The 25,422-nt window shown below is 38.8% G+C and overlaps 1 protein-coding gene across 4 annotated transcripts in view; it reads left to right on the top strand.

Annotated features, from left to right (window-relative positions):
• The window catches only part of CENPP (centromere protein P), a 227,909-nt gene that overhangs the window by 35,513 nt on the left and 166,974 nt on the right, over positions 1-25,422 (top strand). For all 4 annotated transcript variants that reach the window (XR_008291363.1, XM_053205437.1, XM_053205435.1 and 1 more), the window contains one exon: positions 21,465-21,561. Coding sequence is in view for 3 of the 4 variants with exons in the window: in XM_053205437.1 (XP_053061412.1) it covers positions 21,465-21,561 (97 nt within the window). In the remaining variant the exon portion in view is untranslated. The remainder of the gene's footprint in view (positions 1-21,464; positions 21,562-25,422) is intronic.

Raw genomic sequence — 25,422 nt, 5'->3', positions numbered from 1 at the left:
GGCCAGGAGAGACTTCCATGTTCCTCTTGCAGGGTTATCAGATGAATGCTTGGTGTTAGTGTAGGATCCTGGGCCCAGTGGGTTTCCTGCCCCTCCCATGGAATGGGGTTTTTGCCCTCTTCCTGAAGCAGTGGATCTTTGTCTTGGTAACAGGAGTGTTTTCTGTCCATCTCCCAACGTTAGATGAGTTTGACTTGTGCTCCTCCCTTGGAAGCAAGAGATTTTTTCTTCCATTACTTTATTGCCCTTTTTTCAGCATTTCAGGGTTTTTGGTTTCCATCAAAGAAGAATGCTGGCTTCACTTTGTTCCTGGCAGTGCCTGTGCCAGAGGCAGGGAGCTCTCTCTGACATGACCCTGGTTTTTCTGGTGGTGTCCCTTTGTGTCTGGGGTTCCAACCTGTTCCAAAATGACACTCTATCCCGTATTTGTTGTTAAGAATTTGTCAAAATTTGGGGCACCTGGTTGTCTCAGTTGGTTGAGCATCCAACTCTTGATTTCGGCTCAGGTCATAATCTCACAGTTCGTGATTTCAAGCTCCACATGGGGCTCTATGCCAGTGGCGTAGAGCCTGCTTCGGATTCTCTCTCTCTGCCCTTCCCCTGCATGCACATGCACTCTCTCTCTCTCTGTCTCTCTCCTTCTCTTTTTCTATATCAAAAAAAAAAAAAAAAAAAAAAAAAAAAACCAAAACAGAAAAGAAAAGAAAAAAAACAGGAAAAAACTTAACAACAAAAAAAGAATTTATGAAATTTTAGCTGATTTCTTGTTACCCACTTGAATAGGGACTGCTTTCCTCTCCTAAGTTGACCCAGGAGTGAACAGTTTGTGTCATGTCTTTGCTTTGAGGAAGAAAAATTTATTGGTTGCCTTGTGGCTTTGGGTCTCTAATAGACTCAAGAAATGTTATGATTTTATAGATCCAGATTTGTTTGATGATACGTGTGGATGGTCTTCTCTGCAGCTGTTTACATCCTTAGTAGAATCAGAGCTCTTTCCATTATTTTCTCTGATTCTCATTCCAGAGTTGGGGACATGCTCTCTGTTCACCTTCTATATCTGTTTTACCCTTTCTTTATACTTTCTATTTCTTTGTATCTTTGTGCTTATTCCTGATTATTCCTCAGATCTGTATTTCAGTTCAGCAATTATTTCTTCATTTTCTGACTAATCTGCTTTTAAACCCCCCTCTACTAAATTTGCAATTTCATGGACAGTACTTGTCATTTGTGAAAGTTCTGTGTCTTTTTACATTTTCCTGTCTTTTTAAAAATAAAGACTTTAGGAGCACCTGGGTGGCTCAGTTGGTTATGGGTCTCACTCTTGGTTTTGGCTCAGGTCATGATCTCATGGTTCTTGAGTTCAAGCCCTGCATTGGGCTTTGTGCTGACAGTGTGGAGTCTGCTTGGGATTCTCTCTGTCTGCCTCTCCCCTGCTCATGTTGGTGTGTGCACACATGCTTTCTTCATGTATATATAACATAAATATATATTTATTAAAATTATATATAAATATATTTAAAACATACTTATATATTTATAATAAATATAAGTATGTTATAAATATATATTTATACATAAACATATTCTTAAATTTATATAATAAACATATACCATATGTATTATATACATTTGTATATATATTTAAAGTATTTATTTTGAGAGAGAAAGTGTGAGTAGGGGAGGGGCAGAGAGAGAGCAAGATAGAGAATCCCAAGCAGGCTCTGCACTGTTAGTGCAAAGCCCAATGTGGGGCTAGAACTCACAAATGGTGAGAACATGACCTGAACCAAAGTCGGATTCTTTTTTTGTTTGTTTTAATTTTTTTTTTCAACGTTTATTTATTTTTGGGACAGAGAGAGACAGAGCATGAATGGGGGAGGGGCAGAGAGAGAGGGAGACACAGAGTCGGAAACAGGCTCCAGGCTCTGAGCCATCAGCCCAGAGCCTGACGCGGGGCTCGAACTCACGGACGGCGAGATCATGACCTGGCTGAAGTCGGACGCTTAACCGACTGCGCCACCCAGGCGCCCCTGTTTTAATTTATTTTTAATGTTTATTTATTTTTGAGACAGAGAGAGACAGAGCATGAATGGGGGAGGGTCAGAGAGAGGGAGACACAGAATCTGAAACAGGCTCCGAGCTGTCAGCACAGAGCCCAACGCGGGGCTCAAACTCACGGACCGTGAGATCATGACCTGAGCCGAAGTCGGACGCTTAACCGACTGAGCCACCCAGGCGCACCCAAAGTCAGATTCTTAACTGACTAAGCCACCCAGGCACCCCTACATTTTAGTTTATATGAATTGGCCTAGGGGTGCCTGGGTGGCTCAATCAGTTGAGCATTCTACTATTGGCTTTGGGCTCAGGTCATGATCTCACTGTCATGGGATCAATACCCATGTCGGGCCCTATGTGCTGGGTGCGGAACCTGCTTGGGCTTCTCTCTCTCCCTGTCTTTGTGTCCTTCCCTCTCTCCCTCTCTTTTATACCCAAAATAAGTAAACAAACATTAAAAAAAAAACAAAAACAACCAAGATGTTTTCCCAGAGGTTTGTGCTATTTTGCATTCACACCAGCAATGTATGAGAGTTCTGGTTTCTCTACATGCTCTCCATCATGTGCTGTTTGTGTATATTTGATTTTAGCCATTCTAGTGGGAGTGTAGTGCATCTCATTTTCCTGATGGTTGATACTGTGAGCATCTTTACATGTGCTTTATTGCTGTCTGTTCATCCTCTTTGGTGAAGTTTATGTTCATGTCTTCCACTCATGGCCTCATTGGGTTGTTTCCTTACTGTTGTTTTGAGAGTTCTTTATGTATTGTCTGTACAAGTCCTTTGTCATATATGCAATTTTCAAATATTTTCTCCCATTCTGTAACTTGTCTTTTCATTTTCTTCCCCCCCTTTTTTTTCTTATTTAAGAATTTATTTTTAAGTGATCCCTACACCCAGTGTGGGGCTTAAACTCACAACCCCTGGGATCAAGAGTCACATGCTCTTCCGAGCCAGCCAGGCACCCCTTGTCTTTTCATTTTCATAACAGTATCTTTCAAAGAGCAAAATTTTTTTATTTTAAGAAGACAGTTAATCTTTTTTTTCTTTTATGTGTTTTTGATATGATGTCTGTGACTTTTGTTTAACCTCAGGTCATGAAGATTTTCATCAAAATTAAAAAAAAATTTATACTTTTACCTTTTATGTTTAGATCTATGAATCATTTACATTTAATGTAATCATTGATATTTTTTGATTGAGGTCTACCCATTTAGTTATTTGTCTGTTTTATTGTTCTTCTGTTTGCTTTTCATGCATTTTCTGGATGATTTGAATATTTTAAATTTTTTTAATTAAGTAAACTCTATCCCCAATTTGGGGCTTGAACTCATGACCCTGAGATCAAGGGTCACATGATCTATCAACTGAACCAGTCAGGCAACCCTATTTGAATACTTCAAAAAATATTCCATTGTAATTTAATTTTTTGCTATGTTTATTATGTATTACATAAATATATATATATTTCTCCTTTGCTTCTGGACCTCCAGTTGTATGAATGTAAAAGCTTTTGGCATTGTCTCACTTGTCTATGAGGCTCTGTAATCTTTTTTCGGTTTTTCCTTCTGTGTTATTCAGATTGAATGGTTTCTGTGTGCTTGCCACCACGATGATATTGAACAGCTCCTTCACCACAGAAATCCTGCATATTCTTCCTTTATAGTCATACCTTTTCCCCACCCTTCAACCCCTGGCAAAACCTGCTCTGATCACTAGGGTTTTGCCTCTTACAAAATGTGAAATAAATGAAATTCCATAGAGACTGGCCTCTTTACTTAGCTAAAGTAAATGAACTGAGATTCACCCGTTTTTTCATTTCTTGAGTAGTATTCCGCGTACTGGTACTAGTGTGTTTACCCTTTTACCCATCGGAGGACATTTGGGTGATTTCCAGGTTTTGGTGATTATGAATAGAGCTGCTGTAAACATTGATTCGAGGTTTTTGTGTGATGTAAGTTTTTTCTCCAGGGTAGATAACTAGAAAGGAGTTGCTGGGTCATATGATTACAACATGTTTAAATTTATAATAAACTGGCACAGTGTTTTCCAAGGTGACCATACCGTGTTGCATTCTCACCAGCAATATGTGAGAGTGACTGATAATATTTTAGTGAATAATTAACTTCTGATGTCCATCTGATTTTAGACCTAATAAAACTTTAGAATTTTTATCCTCCATTTCTCTTTATGTTTTGCTTTGTCCTTAAGAAAAAGACACTTTGAGTTATTTTACTTTTCTGACTATTCTAGTTCAGACTGAAATGTGTCACTGCCAACATTTTGGGAAAGAAATCCATAACATCTGTTTAACGTTTAGTGAAGTTTGGACTATGCCTGGGAAAAATAGATAAATTACAGTCACTCTTACAACTTGTAGAGCCAACAGTGCACAATGTTGTTCTTTCTGTAATGGAAGAGTGTGTAATGGAGTGTCCTTTGTGGAGACGTGAATGGGGGTGAAGAGCTGTGATTTAGTCCACTTTTCCATACAGTTCTGTGTTAAATTAATGTCACAGGTCAGGCTCTCTTCTCTCCCTCTGTCTCTTGAGTGTCTAGTGTCTGTAGTCTGTGTGTGTTTAAACCTGGGCTGTTGCATTTTTAAGATTTTTTTTCTTGGCTCCCTTCCTCATCACATGATTAAGAGCTTAGTTTTGCTCCCTTGTTTGATGGAGATTAAAATATGTCACTTTGGCCTGTGTAAACTCTAATGAAGGAACTGCCGCTCTTTATAGGCCGGTATTCTTCATAGTGTAATTTGTTCTCTCAGACATTAAAAAGGTATTAGTAACGGATACCAGAGTAAGATTAACACTTAATCTCCAGTGTTCCCTGTAAAATAGATGCTTATGTAACTATGTGTTAATGCATCTGTTCTTTTATTTTCATTTTCTGTGTCTCTGTTTTTTTGTTCCTTAGTTCCCATTTTCTGATTTCTTTTGGACTATTTAAATTTTTTTTACTATTCCATTTTAATTTTATCTACTGACTTTTTGGCTATATCTGGGTTTTTGTTATTTTTGTTATTTAATTACTGGCTGCTACAGGGCTTGCAGCATTCATAATCTAACTTTCAACGCTCTAGTTAGATTTAATACTTTGCCACTGCAAGTGCAACCTGGAAGGCTTGTAACCATATACGTTCCTTTCTTCTATGCTCTGTATTGTGGTTTTCACAGGAATTATGTTCATATGTATACACTGAAGACCCCCATCAACTAGTGTTGAGATTTTTTACCTTTGACCACCATACATAATTTGAAGAACTTAAGAGAAGACGAACACTTTTGTTGTATTTACCCAAATTTCTACCATTTCTGCTGCTTCTCCTGGTGGAACCTTTTTAGAACACATTGCATGTATTATGGCTCTGGTATACATTTCTGAGGATAGAAATGATAGTCCCTTGTATATTCATAACACAGTAATCGACTTCATAAGCTGACATTGATATAAAACTTTTACCTAATTTGCCACCTGTATTTCCATTGGTTAGTTCATCTAATGATGACCTTCTCTGCATTTACTTTTCCGGTGCATTACCTGATCCAGTCTAGTGTCAAGTATCGCATGTAATTGTCATGACCTTTTAGATTCCCTTTAATTTGGAACAATTCTAGAATCTTTCTTTGCCTCTTATTACTTTGCCAGCTTGACAAAATACAGGTGTTCTGTCTTTCCTGCCCCTTAGTAGAACGTTCCTCATTTTGTCTTCGATCTTTATTCAAGATCCCTTGCTGTTCTGAAACAAAATACCGTACCGGTGATATGTTGTCCTTCTCAGTTCTCTGCCCATGTAGGTGGCAGTAATTTTGATTCAGTCATACTGTCGCCTTACTGTCCACTGTATGGTCCGTGATTTGTGTTTTTGTTTTTTTTGCCTTCTCTTGGAATAATAGGCAGTCTGTGAGGAGACACTATGACCACACAGATACTAGTCTGTGAGGGACACTGTGACCACGCAGATGTTAATGTCTGTGAGGGGACACTGTGACCATATAGATACTACTCATCATTAAATTTTCTGCTTAGATTTAGCATCCCCTGGTGACTCTTGTGTGATCACTCTTTGTTGTGATGGTTGCAGAATGATGATGTTTCAACTCTGGCTCTTCCTCCACTTATGTCAGTAGATATTAGGCCTTATGCTGCAGAAATAGATCTCCTGGGGGCACCTAGGGCTCAGTTGGTTCAGCGTCCGACTCGATTTTGGCTCAGGTCATGAATTCACAGTTCGTGTGATTGAGCCCCATATTGGGCTCTGTGCTGACAGCGTGGAGCCTGCTTGGGATTCTTTCTCTCCTTCTCTCTCTGTCCTTCCCCTACTCATGCTCTCTCTCTGTCCTTCTCAAAATAAATAAACTTAAGAAAAAAGAAATAGATTTCCTTTCTTCTCTATATATGTGTGTCTGTGTGTACATATCTATTTACTATGGTATGGTTTCATTCTTAGTTATGTTTAATATTTATAATTCCTTACTCTACTTTGGTGTGCAAATTGTCCTACACTGGACCAGTGGGAACAACTTCAGGCTGGTTCCTGAATCCATGTGATATTCCCTCATTATATTTTTGAGCACTTCCTTCTATTCTGGCCTAAAAAGATTTTCCAGGCTCATATGGAAAACATACTGGCTGGTAAGTGTTGTTGTAAGTGCTATGGGACCAACAGCGCACAACAGTGCACATCTGCTATGTGGCAAGACTGCTCCGTGTGCTGGATATGTAGCAGCGTGCAGACAAAACCCCTCTGCCCACAGATAGTAAACAAAACTAACATGAAAAGTAAGTAATACACCAGAGAGAGAAAAGTGGTCCATTAGGATGGGAGATAGGGAATGTGCAGGGTGAGGGAATGGTATCCAAGGTAGATAGCATGTTCAGGAGGGTCTCAATGACAGGGTGAGACGTGAGTAGGTCAGGGGCCTCACCTAATGGTGTCCAATTGTTACCAACCGCAGGTGCTCTACAAATGTACTGCATTTTGTCTTGTGGTATAATCACTCAGAGGCAGGGTAAATTATAAACATAATAAGGACAATATATGTTGGTATAACATATTTCATTGGGTTTTTCCTTAAACTAATGACTAACGCCACTGAATTAGGAAAGATATTTCATGTCTGTGGAGCTTTTTATGTATCTTCAAAATGAAGGAACTGGATAAACTTATTTGCAAGGCTTTGCCCCATTCTCAAAATTTATATGTTTATGAATCAAAGAATAAAAATATTTCTGAGAAATGGTGGAACTTACTGGAATAGGAATAGGAATGAGAGAGCTATGAGAAGAACGTTTGTGACTTAGGTTTCCTTTACAACATGGAGTGATTGCCACTGTTTGGGGAATGCCTGTCAGCAAAACCAGATCTACAAAACACTGTTCCCTGGGGCCACCCACTTTCCATGGAATTACTTCATCTTACAGATTGCTTATTGTCTGGTATTACTTGGGGCACAGATTCCTAAACTCCTTTGGTAAGTATTTGTGCCCACCACTATTTACAATAGACTCTACTGATCTAGTTACAAGGATTCCCCAAGAATGAATTCTGTGTGTGAGGCCGGCTTGCCTTTTTTTTTTTTTTTTTTTTTTTTGCAAAGCACTCCTTTTGGGGAAAATTTTAAAAAGGCCATAACTGGAAAGGATTTGGACAGGCACCTTGAATGAACAGTACACACACACGCTCATTTTTCACATCTCTGAGAGCATTTCCCAAGAATCCCTATTCAGTTAATCCCTGTACTGACTTACACAGAAGCCCTCATGGAGTTATCATTACAAGTTCTAATAAACTTACTAAGACTAGCTTCAAAGTAGCTTCAGAGTGCCATTTGCCCAATGATCATGAGCTGTCCTACACTGGCCACCTTCATAGAAATAGCACTGTAATACAACTCCAGCTGCCATGAAGACCAATTTGGTGAGGTCTCTCTGAGAAGCAGTGCCAATGAGTTCATCACTTTCTATAGGACCATTTGCCTGAATGACCAAGAAGGGAGAAAATGAACATCACCACTGCTGCTTATATATTCTGGGGTAGTCCTTTTGCTATGTATAGGAAACAGCTTACATTTGATATATACATCTATGCTTATATGTACTGTATGGTTAATATCTAGAAGTTACGAATAAATGCATTAGAATCTGTTTTAATAGGTTTTACTATTATTTGAGTATTGTAAGGCCAACAAATTGGGTGATGGTCACCACTGAAAAGATAGTTTGTTATAGTTCACAACAAGAGGGGCATACCATGTCACTGGGGGCCACAGAGGGAAGCACTAGAGGGGCAGAGGGAGAGTGGGAGTGTAGCAGTTTTTAAAGGAAGGAACAGGTGAGGCAAAATGAGTAGGCTTAGGCTTGACTAGTTTGAATAACTTCAGGAGGCTCTGGAGCATAGGGGTTGTCCCCAGTTGTGGGATACCTGACCCTGGGTAATTAGGGCAGGTGGATAGCAGCCAAAGTTTTGAGAGCTTGATAAAGGAAGTTGATGGGGTGTGGGCCTTGGACTGGTTGGATCGTGTTTGAAAAGCATGCTCACAAGCAAATTGTTTACTGTCTTTAGGAATTTGCTAACTTGAGAGGGACAGTTCCTCCAGCATCAGCAAGGCCCCAGATGTTAAAGCATCAGAATACAGAAACCAGAGGGTCAATACAGAAAGCCCTCTTTGAGTCCTTTTAAAATCCAATGCATAGATGTCAGTGAAACTAGCAGAGTAAGTAAGTACCTTCGACGGTTTTATCCTCCATAAAAGCAGCAAGAAAACTGACCAAAAGTGTGGGAATCATATTTACAAATGAACTGAGGAAGTCTTGAAGCAATCTAGGGAGCATTTATTTAGGAAAAACAGCAGAATCTTAGTAAGTAGCTTCTTAAATGCCCTGTTTCCAGTTCTCCCTTAGGAGCTCTGTGGTCACCTTGATGACTGCAAGCCTGCAGTCATGGTGACAACCAGAAAGCCTGGCAGCCACCAGAGGGGACAGAATAGTTGAGAGTCCTTCAAAGATGCATTCCCTGTGAATTGTTCTCATTTGACCTGTTTTTAGTTCCCTCAAAGAACTCACTTGCAAGGCTGTATTTATTGGATCTGATGTAGAGCTCATCAAGTGTGAAAGCCTTTTCTCTGGGAGTATCTGTTGAAGATACTTTGAAGCAATTCTTGAACTTCATAGCTGCCTGAGGTGGTGCCTAACACTTGGGAACTAATAGGTTAACTAAAAACCTTAACAGAAAAGCTGGAGAATGGGATCGCCGTAAGGACTTGGGAAACTTCTGATCTATTCCTGAGACTCTAGAAGGTCGATGTGTCGGGTTGTGTGCATGCTGAAGGGGATCTTCATGCTCAGGAGAGACCTGAGATGCCCTGACTGCCGTTCTCACTGCTGGCTGATTGCATTGTGAGGGTCTGCAAGAGCAGCAGGTGAAGGCTGAGGTGGTATTTTCCTTTGCCTGGCTGAGTGTTGGAGACGTGTCCTGACACACACGAAGAGCCCCTTGGCGAAGACCGTGAATCTCTATCAAATACTAGCTAACTGAGCAGAGACTCGAGGAGCCACACAGCAGAGTATAGACTTTACAGATTTGTTCAGAAAAGTCGCTAAACAAAAGGAACAAAAAGCACAACAAACCTTGGAGAGGGGTGGAATCTGATTTCAAGAATTGTCACACTATATTGCTTAAAATATTCAGTTTTTGGGGTGCCTGGGTGACTCAGTCGGTTAAGGTGACACTTCGGCTCAGGTCTCACAGTTCGTGGGTTTGAGCCCCTCATTGGGCTCTGTACTGACAGCTCGGAGCCTGGAGCTGTTTGGGATTCTGTGTCTCCCTCTCTCTCTGCCCCTTCCCTGCTTGTGCTCTGTCTCTGTCTCTCAAAACTAGATAAAACGTTAAACAAATTAAAATAAAAAATAAAATATTCATTTTTCAACAAAAATTATAAGACATGCAAAACAAAAAACAAGAAAATATGGCCCATACACAGAGGAAAAGAGCAACCGATCAATAAAAACCATCCCTGAGGAAGCCTGGACATTGGACCTACTGGACAAAGGCTGTAAATCAGCTATTTTAAATATGCCCAGAGAGTTGGAGGGAACTTTGCCAGTGAGGTCTCTGGTAGCAAATTAATTTTCTTTATATGAGAATCTTTACTTTCATTCTGGAAGAAGATTTTCTCTGGATGTAGAATTTTAGTTGGGTCAGACCTTTCAGCTTATGAAAAATGTAGTGCCACTTGCTTTTGGCCTCTGTGGTTCTTGGTGACAAATACACAGTCTTTGTTTATTTTTTTGCTTTGTTTTTTAATTTTCAGACATTTGGTTGTCCTTTGTCTGGGCTTAGACGTCTGTATGAATCTATAGGCATAGGTGGTTTTTTTTTTGGGGGGGGGTCACATTTGGGAATTACTCATTCCCTTTTTTTTTTTTAATTTTATTTTTTATTTTTTAAAATTTACATCCAGATTAGTTAGCATATAGTACAACAATGATCTCAGGGGTAGATTCCTTAGTGCCCCTTACCCATTTAGCCCATCCCCCCCTCCCACAACCCCTCCAGTAACTCAGTTTGTTGTCCATATTTATGAGTCTCTTCTGTTTTGTCCCCCTCCCTGTTTTCATATTATTTTTGTTTCCCTTCCCTTCTGTTCATCTGTTTTGTCTCTTAAAGTCCTCATATGAGTGAAGTCATACAGTTTTTGTCTTTCTCTGACTAATTTCACTTAGCATAATACCCTCCAGTTCCATCCACGTAGTTGCAAATGGCAAGATTTCATTCTTTTTGATTGCCAAGTAATACTGCATTGTATATATATATATATATATATATACCACATTTTCTTTATCCATTCATCCATCGATGGACATTTGGGCTCTTTCCATACTTTGGCTATTGTTGATAGTGCTGCTATAAACATGGGGGTGCATGTGTCCCTTTGAAACAGCACACCTATATCCCTTGGATAAATGCCCAGTAGTGCAATTGCTGGGTCGTAGGGTAGTTCTATTTTTAGTTTTTTGAGGAACCTCCATACTGTTTTCCAGAGTGGCTGCACCAGCTTGCATTCCCACCTTCTTTTTTTTTTTAATGTTTATTTTTGAGAGACAGAGAGAGAGCGAGCGAGCACGCGTGCGTGGGTAGTGGAGGGGCAGGGAGAGAGGGAGACACAGAATCTGAAGCAGACTTGGGGCTCAAACCCACAAACTGTGAGATCATGACCTGAGCTGAAATCAAGAGTTGGGTGCTTAACCAACTGAGCCACCCAGGCGCCCCCATTTGATTCTTTTTTTTAAAGCTTTTATTTCTTTGTTGATACTTTCTATTTTTGCATTTCTTTCAGCAATGTTCATGATAGCTTGTTGTGGCATTTTTATGATTATTATGTTGGATTTTAAGAGTTTTTATATATTCTGGGAACCACTTATTGGATACATGTTTTTCAAATTCCACCATAGAGTTTGTCTTTTTACTACCTTGATAATGTCTTTTGATGCACAAAAGTTGGTTGCACAGTTTGTTTTTATAAAATCTGCATTATTTTTTATTTTGATCACTGTTTTACTGTCATATTTAAGAAATTATAGTCATACTCAAGGTCAGATATTTGCTTCTGTGCATTCTTTTGAGAGCTTTATGGTTTAGTCCTGTATTTAGTCCTTTGATCCATTTCGAGTTGATTTTTGCATATGGTGAAAAGTCAGGGTGCCACTTCATTCTTTTCCAGTTGGATATCCATTTGTCCCTGCACATGTTTGAAAGGACTGTTCTTACCCCATCGAATGGTCTTGGCAGTCTTGTCAAATGAATTGAACATAGATCTCAGTTTTATTTCTGGATTTAATTTTATTACAGTTATCCCTATGTTTATGCCTTTGCTCCTTCCATACTGTCTATATTACTGTTGATTTGTAGTATATGTTGAAACAGGAAAATATGAGTCCTCCAGTTTTTTTCTGCTTTCTCAAGATTGTTTTGGGTGTTTAGTGTCCCCTTTCAGTTTCATGTGAATTTAGTGTTGGCCTTTACATTTGTGCAAAAATGTCATTGGGATTCTGATAGGGATTGCATTGTGTCTATAAAGAACTTTGTAGTATGTTTCCATCTTAGTAGTGTTAAGTCTACTGACCATGAACACAAATGTTTTACCATTAATTTAGACTTACTTTAATATTTTTCGGTAATGTTTGTAGTGTACAAGTTTGGACTTCTTTGAGTAGATTTGTTCCTACATGTTTTATTCTTTTGGATGGTATTATAAATGGAGTTGTTTTATTTTCACATTGTTTATCACTAGTGCATAGAAATGTGATTACATTTACCTGTATTTATAAGGGGCGCTGGTTTGTAGTTTTCTTTTGTGATGTCTTAGTGTGGCTTTTATATCAGGGTAATGGTGGTCTGATAGAATGAGTTAGGAGGTGTTCTTTTTCTTTCTTTACCTTTCTTCCTGAGTTTGAGAATGATTGATGTTAATTCTTCCATAAGAATTTGAGAGAATTCACCAGTGAAGCCATCTGGTGTTAGACATTTCTTTGTTGTGAAACTTCAATTATTGATTCAGTCTCTTTACTTGTTACAAGTTTATTCAAATTTTCTATTTCTTCTTCTTTTTAAAAAAATTTTTTTTTGATGTTAATTTATTTTTGAGAAAGAGATAGAATGCGAGTGGGTTGGGGCAGAGAGAGAGGGAGGCACGGAATCTGAAGCAGGCTCCAGACTCTGAGCTGTCAGCACAGATCCTGACACGGGGCTCGAACTCACGAGCTGTGAGATCATGACCTGAGCCGAAGTCGGATGCTCATCCGACTGAGCCACCCAGGTGCCCCTTCTATTTCTTCTTGAGTCAGTTTTGGTAGTTTGTATGTTGTTAAGAATTTGCACAGTTCATCCAGATTATCTAATTTGTTGCCATACATTAGTTTATAGCATTTTCCTTTGCTCTTTTTTATTTCCGTAAGGTCAGTAATAATATCCCCACTTTCATTTGATTTTGGTAATTTGAATTGTCTTTTTTCTTAGTCCACTTAACTAAAAAGGGGGCCACTTTTGTTAATTTTTTCAGAGGACCAAATTTTCATTTTAGTTTTCTATTATATGTATTTTAACCTTAATTATTTCTTTCCTTCACCAGCTTTATGTTCAGGTTGCTCTTCTTTTTTTCGAATTCCCTAAGGTATAAAGTAAAGTTACTGATAAGATTCTTATTCTTTTTTTAGTGTTGGTATTCACAGTTATTAATTTTTCTCTTTGCACTGCTTTTACTCTTGTATAAGGTTTGGCATATTGCATTTTCATTTTCATTTTTGTCAAATAATTTTCTAATTTCCTGTTACTCTTTGACCCATTGGTTAAGAGTCTGTTATCTAATTTCCATATATTTCTGAATTTTTCATTTTTCCTTATCAACTCCTGCTTTTATGCCTTTGGCAAAGATTGTCTTCTAAAAATGTATCTAGATTTGTTTTGTAACCAAACATGGAGTCTGTCCTGGAGAATGTTTTATGTGCGCTTGAGAACAATAAGTATTGTGCTGTTGGTGGGTGGTGTGGTTTTTATATGTCTGTTGGGTCTATTGGTTTATACTGTTGTTCAGATCCTTTATTTTCTTACTGATCTTCTGACTAGTTGTATCTGTTATTAAAAGTGGGGCTTTGAAATGTCCAGCTGTTATTGAACTGTATTTCTCCCTTAATTCTGTCAAATTATGCTTCATGTATTTTGGGATCCTTTGTTAGGTGCACATATGTGTTTATAAGATATATTATATCTTCTTGATGAGTTGATACCTGTATCTGTGTATTATGTAATTCTTTGCCTCTATAACAGTTTCTGACTTAAATTCTGTTTTGTCTCATGATAATATAGCCACCCCAGCTCTCTTTTGGTTATTATTTGTGTGGAGTTATCTTTTTCAAGCCTTTTATTTTTTTTGGCCTCTTTGTGTATATGCCTCTGAAGTGAGTTTCTTATGGACAGCATACAGATGGATCAAATTTTTAAAAATTCATTCTGCCAGTTGGACTTTTAGTTGGAGAGTTTAATCCATTTACATTGAAAAGTAATTACTGGCAAGGAAGTATTTGCTTCTGTCATTTTGCTATTTATTGTCTGTGTACCACATCGTTTTTGCTGCTCCATTACTAACTTCTTCTATGTCGAATGGATCTTCATAGGGTTCCATTTTGATTCTCTTTTCCTTATTTGTGTAGTTTTTACTTCTTGTCTTAATAATTACCTTGAGGATTACAATTAACGTCTTCGACTTATAAGAACCGTATAATACCTACTTATTTTCAAAGGTATGCAAAAACTGTGTTCCCTTCTTTCTTTCCCTCCTGTTTTATGTTGTTATAATTTATAACAGGTTACATTTTATACATAGTATACTCATGAACAGATTTCACCTTACGCTCTCTATATTTATTTTTAAATCATACAGGAAAAAAAGAGGGGTTATAAATCAAAAATACAACAATACTGTCTTTGTTACTTGCCTGTGTAATCAGTGTTTTTATTTCTCCGTCAAGACTTTGAGTTACTGTACAGTATCCTTTCATTTCAGCCTGAAGGATTCCCTTAGAATTTCTTGCAGGTCAGGTGTATTAGCCACGAACTCCCTCAGCTTTTTAATATCAGAGAATGTCTTGATTTCTCCTTCATTCTTGAAAGATAATTTTGCCAGATCCAGAATTTCTGGTTGACTTTCTTTTAGCACATTGAATGTCATCCCAGTCCCTTCTGGCCTCCATGGTTGTTGATGATAAGTCAGTGGTTGGTTTTACTCATGGTTCCTTATATGATGAGTGGCTTCTTTCTTGTCAATCTGAAGATTCTGTCTTTGGTGTTTGACAGGTTGAGTATAACGTGTCTTGGTGTGGATCTCTTTGAGTTCATTCTTTGTACAGTCTATGAACGTCTCAGATATGTCTAAAGCTTTCATCCAATTTGGAGAGGATTGGGCTATTATTTCTTGAGGTATACTTTCAATTTCTTTCTCAGCTCTCCTGTGACTCCACTAAGTGTTGATCTATGTGTATATGTTGATATACTTGATGGAATCTCACAGTTTTCTAGGCTTTGTATATGTTTCTTTATTCTTTTTCTTCCTGTTTTTTAGAGTGGATAGTTTCACCCTGCCTGCATGCGTTTTTGCAGATTATTCTGCCTGCTCAAGTCTGTTAAATCCCTTTAGTGAATTTTTCACTTCATTTCTAAAAGTTTTTGGTTCTAAAATTTCTACATTTCCTTTTTATAATTTCTTCTAATATTCCTTGTCATACATATGGTTCTCTTGGTTCCCTTGAGTTCTTTGAATGAACATACTTAAGACATGTTGATTTAAGTTCCTTGTGTAGTAGTTCCATTGTGTTTCCTTGAGGACAGTTTCTGAGAACTTTTTTCCTTGTAGCTGGGTCATTTTATATATTTTCTTCGCATGCTTCCTTTTTTTTTTTAAGATTATTTATTTTGAGAGAGAGAGCGCACATGCAAGTGGAGGTGAGGGGGAGAGAATACTAAGCAGGTTCCACACTGTCAGCACAGAATCTGATGCGTGGCTCCACCTCACAAACTGCAACATCATGACCTGAGCTGAAGTCAGATGCTTAACCAATTGAGCGATCCAGGCACCCCTGCTTGCTTAATTTTTTGTGGTTGTTTTTGAATATGGACATTTTGGATATTATGCACAAAAAGGAAACACAAGCAATAAAGCAAAAATATTTGATCTCCGGTGTCTGCATTTTGGCTCTGTGTTGGGACATTCCTTCTGCACTTAGGGAGGTCTTTCAACCCTCTGCCATTGCCTTTATTCCCTGCTTACCCTTAGACTAAAGATCAGCCAGAGTTGAAAGTATATGGTCTTCTCAGGTCTTTTCTGAGCAAATTCCCTGCCCTGTACGTGGTTTTCCAGTTCCTTCTTACATAGATTCTTTTCAAACTTGTTGTTTTCTAAAGATTCTCACTCTATACCTTTTCCTCCCTTGGTTTTCAGCATGTCTGTTGTTTCTCTGTTGATTTTGCACTTGTTGGCACCAGCTTATTCATTTGACTCTCAGTATCTTTGAGAAACGTCCTCTGCATTGTCATGCGTTCAGGAAGTTCTGAGTTAAGTGGAAAATAATCAGGCCCCTTTCATTAGTCCTCAGGACCCCACAGATAGATCAAAACAAACAGAGCTCATTTGGGAACACAAAAGAAACACAATTCTTTCGGAACAAGATCCGTCTGCTGTGGTCAGGCTGAGGTTCCACCGAGAAAGCAGGATGTCATCTTCAAGAACCACCAAGCTCAGATGGGGACGTGGCTGCATCAGCAGAAACACTGCAGTGCTGTCCTCTGCTCGGTGGCCCTTCTCCTGGTTAGGTGTTTGCTGGGCTACTGTAAACGTTTTCCTGTCTTGCCAGTTTCCAGTGGGTGTGACTGACAGTATGTGGTGGTTTTGGTGTTTCTGAGGAAGGACGTTCCCATAGTCCCTACTTTGCCATGTTTGCAGTTGTTCTTGTCAACGCGCTTTTATGCAAAAGCACATCCTGGCTCACTTTTATGGGCTGTGGTTTAAATATCCTGTTTCGGTTTGTTCCCAGAGGCCACCCTGAATTCTGGACAGTATTGTACTCTGATTTTGTTCTTGATACCTTTGCTTTATTGTTTCTGGTCAGATTTGTGTGAAGGCCACTTGGAATGATCTCAGGACTTCATATATGGAGGTGAAGGATGCCTTTCTCTCAGTTCCTTCTCCCTGATTTGTCCCCATTCTGGGTTTGGGAGCCCTTAGTGTAGGGTGGGGAATGTTGACAAAGCATCTTCCTGTGTTTGCAGGATCCCTTTGGTGGAGAGTGGGAGTGGCATCTCCCCTAGGCTCAGTGTTGCTTGGGGTCAGATGGGGCTGATTGACAAAGCCTCCTCCCACAGCCTCACCAGCAGCAGCAGCCGCGGCCTTCCGTCAGGAAGTGGGAGCATTGCTTCTCTGCTGGCTTTGGTTATTGTCTGCAGCATCAGTTGCCTGATTGGGAGAAAGAGGGCACAGCTCCTCTTGGACATTGGGGTTGTTTTGCATGGCCTCTCTCTCTCTCTCTAACCATTTCAAAAATTTTATTACCTAATTTTTGAAAGCTTTTGCTGCTATGTAAGAAACCACAAAGGAAAATTTATAAACACTATTTTCAGTGGATTAAGTTGCATGATTTCAAACATTGGATTTTTTAAAATTGAGATTTAGTTGACATATAACACTATATTTATTTTAGACGTACAGCATGATGATTCAATATACATATAAATCATGAAATGATCATTACAGTACGTCTGATTAACATCTATCACCATGTGTATTTACAGTTTTTTTTCCAATGAGAACTTTTAACATTTACACTTCTGGCAACTTTCAGATTTATAATACAGTAACATTAACTAGTCACCATGCTGTGCATTCGTTAAATCCCCATGACTCATTTACTTTATAATTGGAGGTTGTACCTTTGGCCACCCGCAGTCATTTTGCCCACTCCCTGCCCCTGCCTCTGGCAATCACCAATTTGTCCTCTGTATCTGTGAGTTTGTTATTTGGGATCCCACATGTAAGTGATTTCTTACGGTGTTTTACCTTTTCTGTGTGATTTATTTCACTTAGCATAATGTCCTTAAGGTCCCATCATGTGGCAAATGACAGGATTGCCTTTTTATTTATGACTGAATAATATTCCATTGTGTTGATGTACCAGAATGAATTTATCTGTCCATTCATTGATGGGCAGTCATGTTGTTTCCATATCTTGGCTATTGTAAGTAATGCTCCAGTGAACATGGAGGTGCAGATATCTTTTTTAGTTAGTGTTTTCATTTCTTTTGATTAGATACCCAGAATTGGAATTGATTAGATACCCAGAAATGGATCATATGGTAGTTCTATTTTTAATTTTTTTAGGAACCTTCATAGTGTTTCCCATAGTGACTGCACCAATTTATATTCCTACCAACAGTGCACAAGGATTCCTTTTCCCCACATTTTGCCAACACTTGTGGCTTCTTGTCTTTTTGCTACTAGCCATTCTAACAGGTACAAGGTGATCTCTCATTGTAGTTTTGATTTGCACTTCTGCACTATGATGTTGAGCCTCTTTTCCTGTGTCTTCTGCCCATTTGTATATCGTCTCTGGAAAAGTGTCTGTTCAGATCCTCTGCCCATTTTTCAATCTGGTCTCGTGTTCTTTTGCTACTGAGTTTTATGAATTCTTTATGTGTTTTGGTTACCTACCTTATCAGATACATGGTTGGCAAATATTTTTTTTCCCATTTAGTGTGTTGCCTTTTCATTTTGTAGATGGTTTCCTTTGCTGTGCAGAATGTTTTTACATTTGATGTGATCCCTTGTTCGTTTTTGGTTTTGTTGCCTTAGCTTTTGGTGTTAAACCCACAAATTCATCATCGAGAGCAGTGTACTCCCTCTTCTCATTTTATACAACCCCTGCTTTCTTAGGAACCTTTTTATCTTTTTTCTTTTTTCCTCCAACTTAACGGCAGATCTGAGTTGGGGTCTGCTGTAACATCCAGGTTGGGATATGCAGGAGGTAAAAATAAATCCTAAGAAACTCCTCACCCAGTCCTCCCTTAATTCTTGGAGGTTCCTACCATTCTGCCTTCTTTTGTCCACATTTCACAGTCTTCTGCTATCTGCTTTGTGTGTTATATCTGTGGTTCTGAATAGTAATTGGAGTGTTTAGGTGGAGCTTACTCCATCATGATTAGAATGAGGACTTGACTCCTGTAATCATTTATGGGATGAATGGTTAACTGAATACATTCTTCTTGTCTACAAGGTGCTCATTTTTGGATGTCAGTATAACAGTAAGTATAGTATTAAGAGCATTAAGGTAAATTGCATGGGAGCTCACAGGCATAGAAATTAATTTTTTTGTAGCTATTTTGGAATAGGACATGTAGTGTGGTGGTGAGGTCATTGTTCCCACAATAATCTGTGACACCAAGTAGAATGCCCTATAATTCAATTCTGTCCTGACACTACCCAGATTTAGTGCAGACCTGCAGGTTAAAAGCAAAGTCCTGAACATGACTGCCCCACTTCAGTGCCGTCCCTAAGTGTCAGGGGTCATCTGTACTTCCAACCTACTGACCAGAAGTTTGGGGGTTCCCACAACCCACTTAGATTTGACAGTTTGCTAGAAAGAGAAAACTCACTGAAAGTGTTACACTAAACATTGTAGTTTTATTATAAAAGCTATTTCCAGAAGCAGGCAAATGGAAGCAATGCATGTCTGGGTTCTGGAGTGGGGTGGAGGAGGAAAACCTTTCCCTGTGAACTCTGAGCACATCAGCCTCCTGTAAATCAACATGTTCACCAATCAGGAAGCTCCCCTGGACTCCGTTGTCCAGAGTTTTGTTTGGGGTTTCATTGCAGAGGCATAGTTGGTGGGATGATTGGCCATGTGATTAAAATCCTCCAGCTCCCCTTTCCTCCCTGGAGGTCTGGTTGGCTCAGAGTTCAACCCTTTCAAAATGTGGTTAGGCTTTCTGGTGACCAACCCCCATCTTAAGGCTTTGTAGGGGCCACCTCATTAGCATAAGAAAGGCACTCTTGTCACTCAGGAATTCTAACTTTGTTCAAAGCCCTGTGCTGGAAACTGGGGACAAAGTCCAGATGTAGTCTTTCTTACTTACCAGGGTCATCAAATTCAAAATCAAGGAGAATGTGGAATTTGAATAATATCTTGAAAGATGAGTAGGATTTAAACATTTTAAGTTGGGGAAAAGGGCATTTCAGGCTGAGAGATTAGCAGTCCCTTCAACAAATGATGTTGGGAAAACTGGACCACTTTCTTACACCTTACACAAAAATGAATTTCAAATGGATGAAAGACCTAAATGTGAGACAGGAAGCCATCAAAATCTTGGAGGAAAAGACTGGCAGCAACCTCTTTGAATTTTCTGGGAGCAACTTCTTACTAGACACATCGCCAAAGACAAGAGAAACAAAGCAAACCTGAACTGGGACCTCATCAACATAAAAGCGTTGTGCATAGCAAAGGAAACAATCAACAAAACAATGGGAGAAGGTATTTGCAAATGAAATTTCTGATAAAGGGTTAGTATCCAAAAATATATAAATAACTTATAAAATTCAATACCCAAAATCCAAATAATCCAGTTAAGAAATGGGCAGAAGATATAAATAGACATTTCTCCAAAGAAGACATTGAGATGGGTAATAGACACATGAAAAAATGCCCAACATCACTCATCATCAGGGAAATACAAGTCCAGTCAAAACCACAATGAGATGGCACTCACACCTGTCAGAATGGCTAACATTAACACAAGAAACAACAGGTGTTTCGAGGACGAGAAGGAAGGGGAACCCTCTTGCACGGTTGGTGGGAACACAAGCTGGTGTAGCCGCTCTAGAGAATAGCATGGAGGTTCCTCAAGAAAATAAATATAGAACTACCCTATGATCTAGCAATTGCACTACTAGGTATTTATCCAAAGGACACAAAAATACAGATTCGAAGAGGTACGTGCACCCGAACGTTTAGAGCAGTGTTATCAACAATAGCCAAATGTCCATCCACTGACGAATGGATAAAGGTGTGGTATGTATACACAATGGAATACTGCTCAGCCATCAAAAAAAAAAGAAGGAAAGAAAGTCTTGCATGTGCAGTGACATGGATGGAGCTAGAATGTGTTCTGCTAAGTGAAATAAGTCAATCAGAGAAAGATCAGTATCATATAATTTCACTTATGTGGAATTTAAGAAACAAAACAGACGAACATATGGAAAGGAGAAGGAATAGAGGCGAGAAGGAAACAAACCACAAAAGACTCTTAAGGATAGAGAATAAACTGAGGGTTGATAGAGGGGAGGTGGGCTAGATGGAGGATGGGTACTAAGGAGGGCACTTGTGATGAGCAATGGGTGTTGTATGTAAGTGATGAATCACTGAAGTCTCCTGAAACCAGTACTACATGGTATGTTAACTAAAATTTGATTAAAAAAAAAATTAGCATTAGCAATCACACAGGGGCACACAATCAGAGTTTAAAATATAGAACTGTATCAAGGTCTGTTTTTAGCTTTAGTGTAGTATATATAAAAAACAATAAGGGGTGCCTGCGTCGCCTAGTTGGTTAAGCATCTGACTTCAGCTCAGGTCATGATCTCATGGTACATGAGTTTCAGCCCTGTGTCGGGCTCTGCTGATAGCTCAGAGCCTGGAGCCTGCTTTGGATTCTATGTCTCCTTTTCTCTCTGCCTGCCTCTCTCTCTCTCTCTCTCTCTCTTAAAAATAAATAAACATTAAAATAATTAAAAAATAATAAGCTTAAAAAAATGCCAGAATGGGGCTCTCATTTATAGTATTTATTAATCATAAAGTCTTTTATTCCTACAGAGCAGAAGATAGAAGAGATCTATTGATGTTTTTCCGAAGCCTACACTTTTTTGTGGAGTGGTGTGAATATCGTAAGTGCACATTTGAACACTTCAAGGTAGGGTCTAAAGTTTTTAGATTTAAATGTATGTGAAGAGTGAAGCTGGTTTAAATTTAAACATAACCTAAAAGTGAAGCTGGTATTAATTTGGGGATTTAACATAGCATTCTTTCCTTAAAGTTTTCAAAGAATACAAAATATTTTCATTGGCTTCTGGAATTTGCAGTTATTTGGGGTAAATGAAGAGGAATGCTTCTGTACAAACCAATGAGTCATTTGTATTATGGGATATCTTGGAAGAAGTATAGTTATATTCTTACTTACCCCCTACACATTTTGAAAAATTAATCTGTCAAGAGTACTTGAAACAAAATACAAATGCTCAAATGAATGTAATTATAGCAGGCTTATCACCTAGCACAGTCCTTACTTTCTGAGTCATACTCTGTATTTTGAGCTTCTTAATCATTGTGTATTTCAAGTTTAAGTATTTAAGCCTGATTTCAGTAAAGTAATGCTTCTTAATTCTGATAATAGATACAGTTAAGGACTTCTTTTTATCCTGTTTTCTGTCATAACCAGAATTATGTTTGGCTGCATTATAATGCCTCAGGTTGTACTTAGTTGGATAGTAGCAATATTGACAGCTGTAGTCCATACAAAATCTGGTTCTGAAAGAGTCAATATAATAATATCTCAAAAGCCTAACCAGGCTGTGACTATTGTTTTTGTGATTGGTACTAACTCTTGTATATTTGCATTCTTTTTTATTATTATTATTACTACTGTTACCACTACTACTGCTATTACTTGCATTTTGTTGGGTCGAGTTAATAAAATCTGTCAGGCATAGAATTTTCCTTAGAGTGAAACATGGTTGTACCTGTACTGTGGTCCCTTGAGTTCTCTCACTGTTGTTTACTTACAGGTGCTCTTGCACCCAAACAGTTAAATAGCTTTGCTTCATAATTGGTAAATATAGTAATGACTGAGAGTATGCTGGCAGTTGTGGTGACGAATCACCTAACATGGGTTGTGGGAAATGTGAGTGTTAGTCCCGTTTCCAAAGCTGATTTGACTCTAGGTGCTTTCAAGGAGGCATAGAAGTATAATTGGTGTGTTTATCCTGTAGAGGACACAGTGCTTCTGCGGGCCGACTTTCCTGGGTGATAAGGAAAGAAATGGAAAGGACGGAAAGAAACAGTCACATTGTTGTGCAGCCACCACCAATATTTATCTCCAGAACTTTTTTATCATCTCAAACTGAAACTCTGTTCCCATTAAACACTAATTTGTCATTGCTTCCTACCCCAGTTCCTGAGAATCACCATTCTTTTTTCTATTTCTGTGAATTTCTAAGTACTTCATTTAAGCAGAATCATAAAATTTATACTTTTTGTTTGGCTTATCTCACCTAGCATAATATTCTCAAGGTTCATCCATTCTGCATCAGATTGAAGGAATTCCTTAATTTTTAAGGCTGAATAATCTTCTGTTGTATGGATGCCCCACATTTTGTTTATCCATTCATCTTGATGGATACTTGCATTGTTTCCATCTTTTAACTATTGTGAATAATGCTTCTATGAACATTGGTGTACAAATACCTGTTCAAGCCCCTGCTTTCAGTTCTATTACAAATATACCTGTAAATGGAATTGCTGGGTCATATGGAAATTCTGTTTAATTTTGTGAAACACTGCATGTTCTCTTCCATAGCAGCTGCACCATTTTGCATTCCCAACAGTAGTGCACAAACCTTCCAATTTCTCCACACACTTGCCAGCGTGTTTTGGGATTTTTCCTTCGTTTTGTTTTTTTGGGGCTCATAGCCAACCTAATGGGTGTGAAGTAGAATTTTTCTTGTGGTTTTGATTTGCATTTACCTAATGATTAGTGATGTTGAGCATTGTTTCATGTGCATATTGGCCATTTGTATATCTTCTTTTGGAGAAATGTCTATTCACATCCTTTGCCCATTTTTAAATTGGGTGCTTTTTTCTTGTTGAGTTGTTGTTGTTGTTGTTGTTGTTTTCCTTTAAGCTTACTTATTTTGAGACAAAGTGAGCACGAGCAGGGGAAGGGCAGAGAGAGAGGGAGAGAGAATCCCAAGCAGGCTCCGCACCAACACCACAGAGCCGGATGCGGAGCTCGAACCCATGAACTGTGAGGTCATGAGCTGAGCTGAAACCAAGAGTTGGATGCTCAACCAACTGAGCCACCCAGGTGTCCCTGTAGGAGTGTTGTTTTTTTTTTTTTAATGTATTCTAGACATTAATCCTTTATCAAGTGTATAGTTGGTAGATATCTTCTGTCATTCTTTGGATTGTCTTTTCATTCACTTGATGGTGTCCTTTTTTTTTTTTAATGTTTATTTTTAAGAGAGAGAGTAAGACAGAGCGTGAGCGGGGGAAGGGCAGAGAGAGGGAGACACAGAATCCGAAGCAGGCTCCAGGCTCTGAGCTGTCAGCACAGAGCCTGACGCAGGACCCAAACCACGAACCGTGAGAACATGACCTGAGCCGAAGTCATATGCCCAACCAACTGAGCCACCCAAGCGCCCTGATAATGTCCTTTGATGCAGAGAAGTTTTTAGCTTTGCTGACATCCAGTTTATTTTTTTGTTGCCTATGCTTTTGATGTTACATCCAAGAACTCATTGCCAAATTCATTGTCATAAAGATTTTCCTCTTTTTTTTCCCTAAGAGTTTTGTAGTTTAGCTCTTAAGATGTTTGATCCAACTTGAGTTAACTTTTGTATACAGTGTAAGCTAAGGGTACAGCTACATCCTTTTGCATGTGGATATCTGATTTTCTCGGCACTGTTTATTGAAGAGACAGTCCTTTCCTTATTGAGTGGTCTTGGCACCTTTATTGAAAGTTGTTTGACCATATTTTCTGGGCTCTCTGTTCTCTTGCATTGTTCTATATGTTCCTGTCCATTCCAGTACCATACTTTCGATTACTATAGCTTTGTAATTAACTTTGAAAATGAAAAAGTGTGAGTTCTCCAATTTTAGTCTTCTTTTCTAATTTCTTTTGCTTATTTGGAGTCCCTTGAGGTTCCATGTGAATTTTAGAATGTTTTTTTCTGTGTCTTCAAAAAATAGAATTGGGACTTCAATAGGGACTGCACTGAGTCTGGATTTCTTTGGGTGGTGCTGGTGTAGTAACTGTTCAGTCTTCTAGTCCATGGACACAGAATGTCTCTCCACTAATGGATGTCTTTTTAGTTCTTTCAGGAGTGTTTGTAAGGGTAAAATATTTTTAACTTTTTTTAAGTTTATTTATTTATATTGAGAGAGAGAGGAAGAGAGAGAGAGAGAGAGAGAGCGCGAGCGAGCCGGGGAGAGGCAGGGAGAGAATCCCAACCAAGGAGGCTTCATGCTGTCAGTGCAGAGCCCAATGTGGGGCTCAGTCTTATGAACCGTGAGATCACGAACTGGGCCAAAATCAAGAGTCGGATGCTTAATCGACTGAACCGGCAAGGTGCCACTGAAATTGTCCTTTAAAGATAATTCTGGGGCTTCTGGGTGGCTTAATTGGTTGAATGTCCAACTTTGGCTCAGGTCATGATCTCATGGCTCTGGAGTTCAAGCCCAGCGTCGAGCTTTCTGCTGACAGCTCAGAGCCTAGACCCTGCTTCAGATTCTGTGTCTTCCTCTCTGCTCCTCCCCTGCTCACACTGTGTCTCTCTGTCAAAAATAAACATTAAAAAAAAAATTAAAGATAATTCTGTAATTTAGACCTTTTACTAGTGCTCTTTCCTAATTATTATTTTGTGGACACCACAGAATTCTTGAATTCTCTAAAATTTGAGTTAAGGTGTTTTCCTCTGTGAGTTTAGTTAGGTAAAGAATATAGGGCTACATCTGGAAACATGAGAGAAGTCTCCTCTGATGGCTTTTCCTGGTATCC

Source organism: Acinonyx jubatus, chromosome D4, assembly GCF_027475565.1.
Source record: "Acinonyx jubatus isolate Ajub_Pintada_27869175 chromosome D4, VMU_Ajub_asm_v1.0, whole genome shotgun sequence".
NCBI classification, from domain to species: domain Eukaryota; kingdom Metazoa; phylum Chordata; class Mammalia; order Carnivora; family Felidae; genus Acinonyx; species Acinonyx jubatus.
Note: the sequence above shows the minus strand (reverse complement) of the source record. Positions and strands in the feature narration are given on the sequence as shown.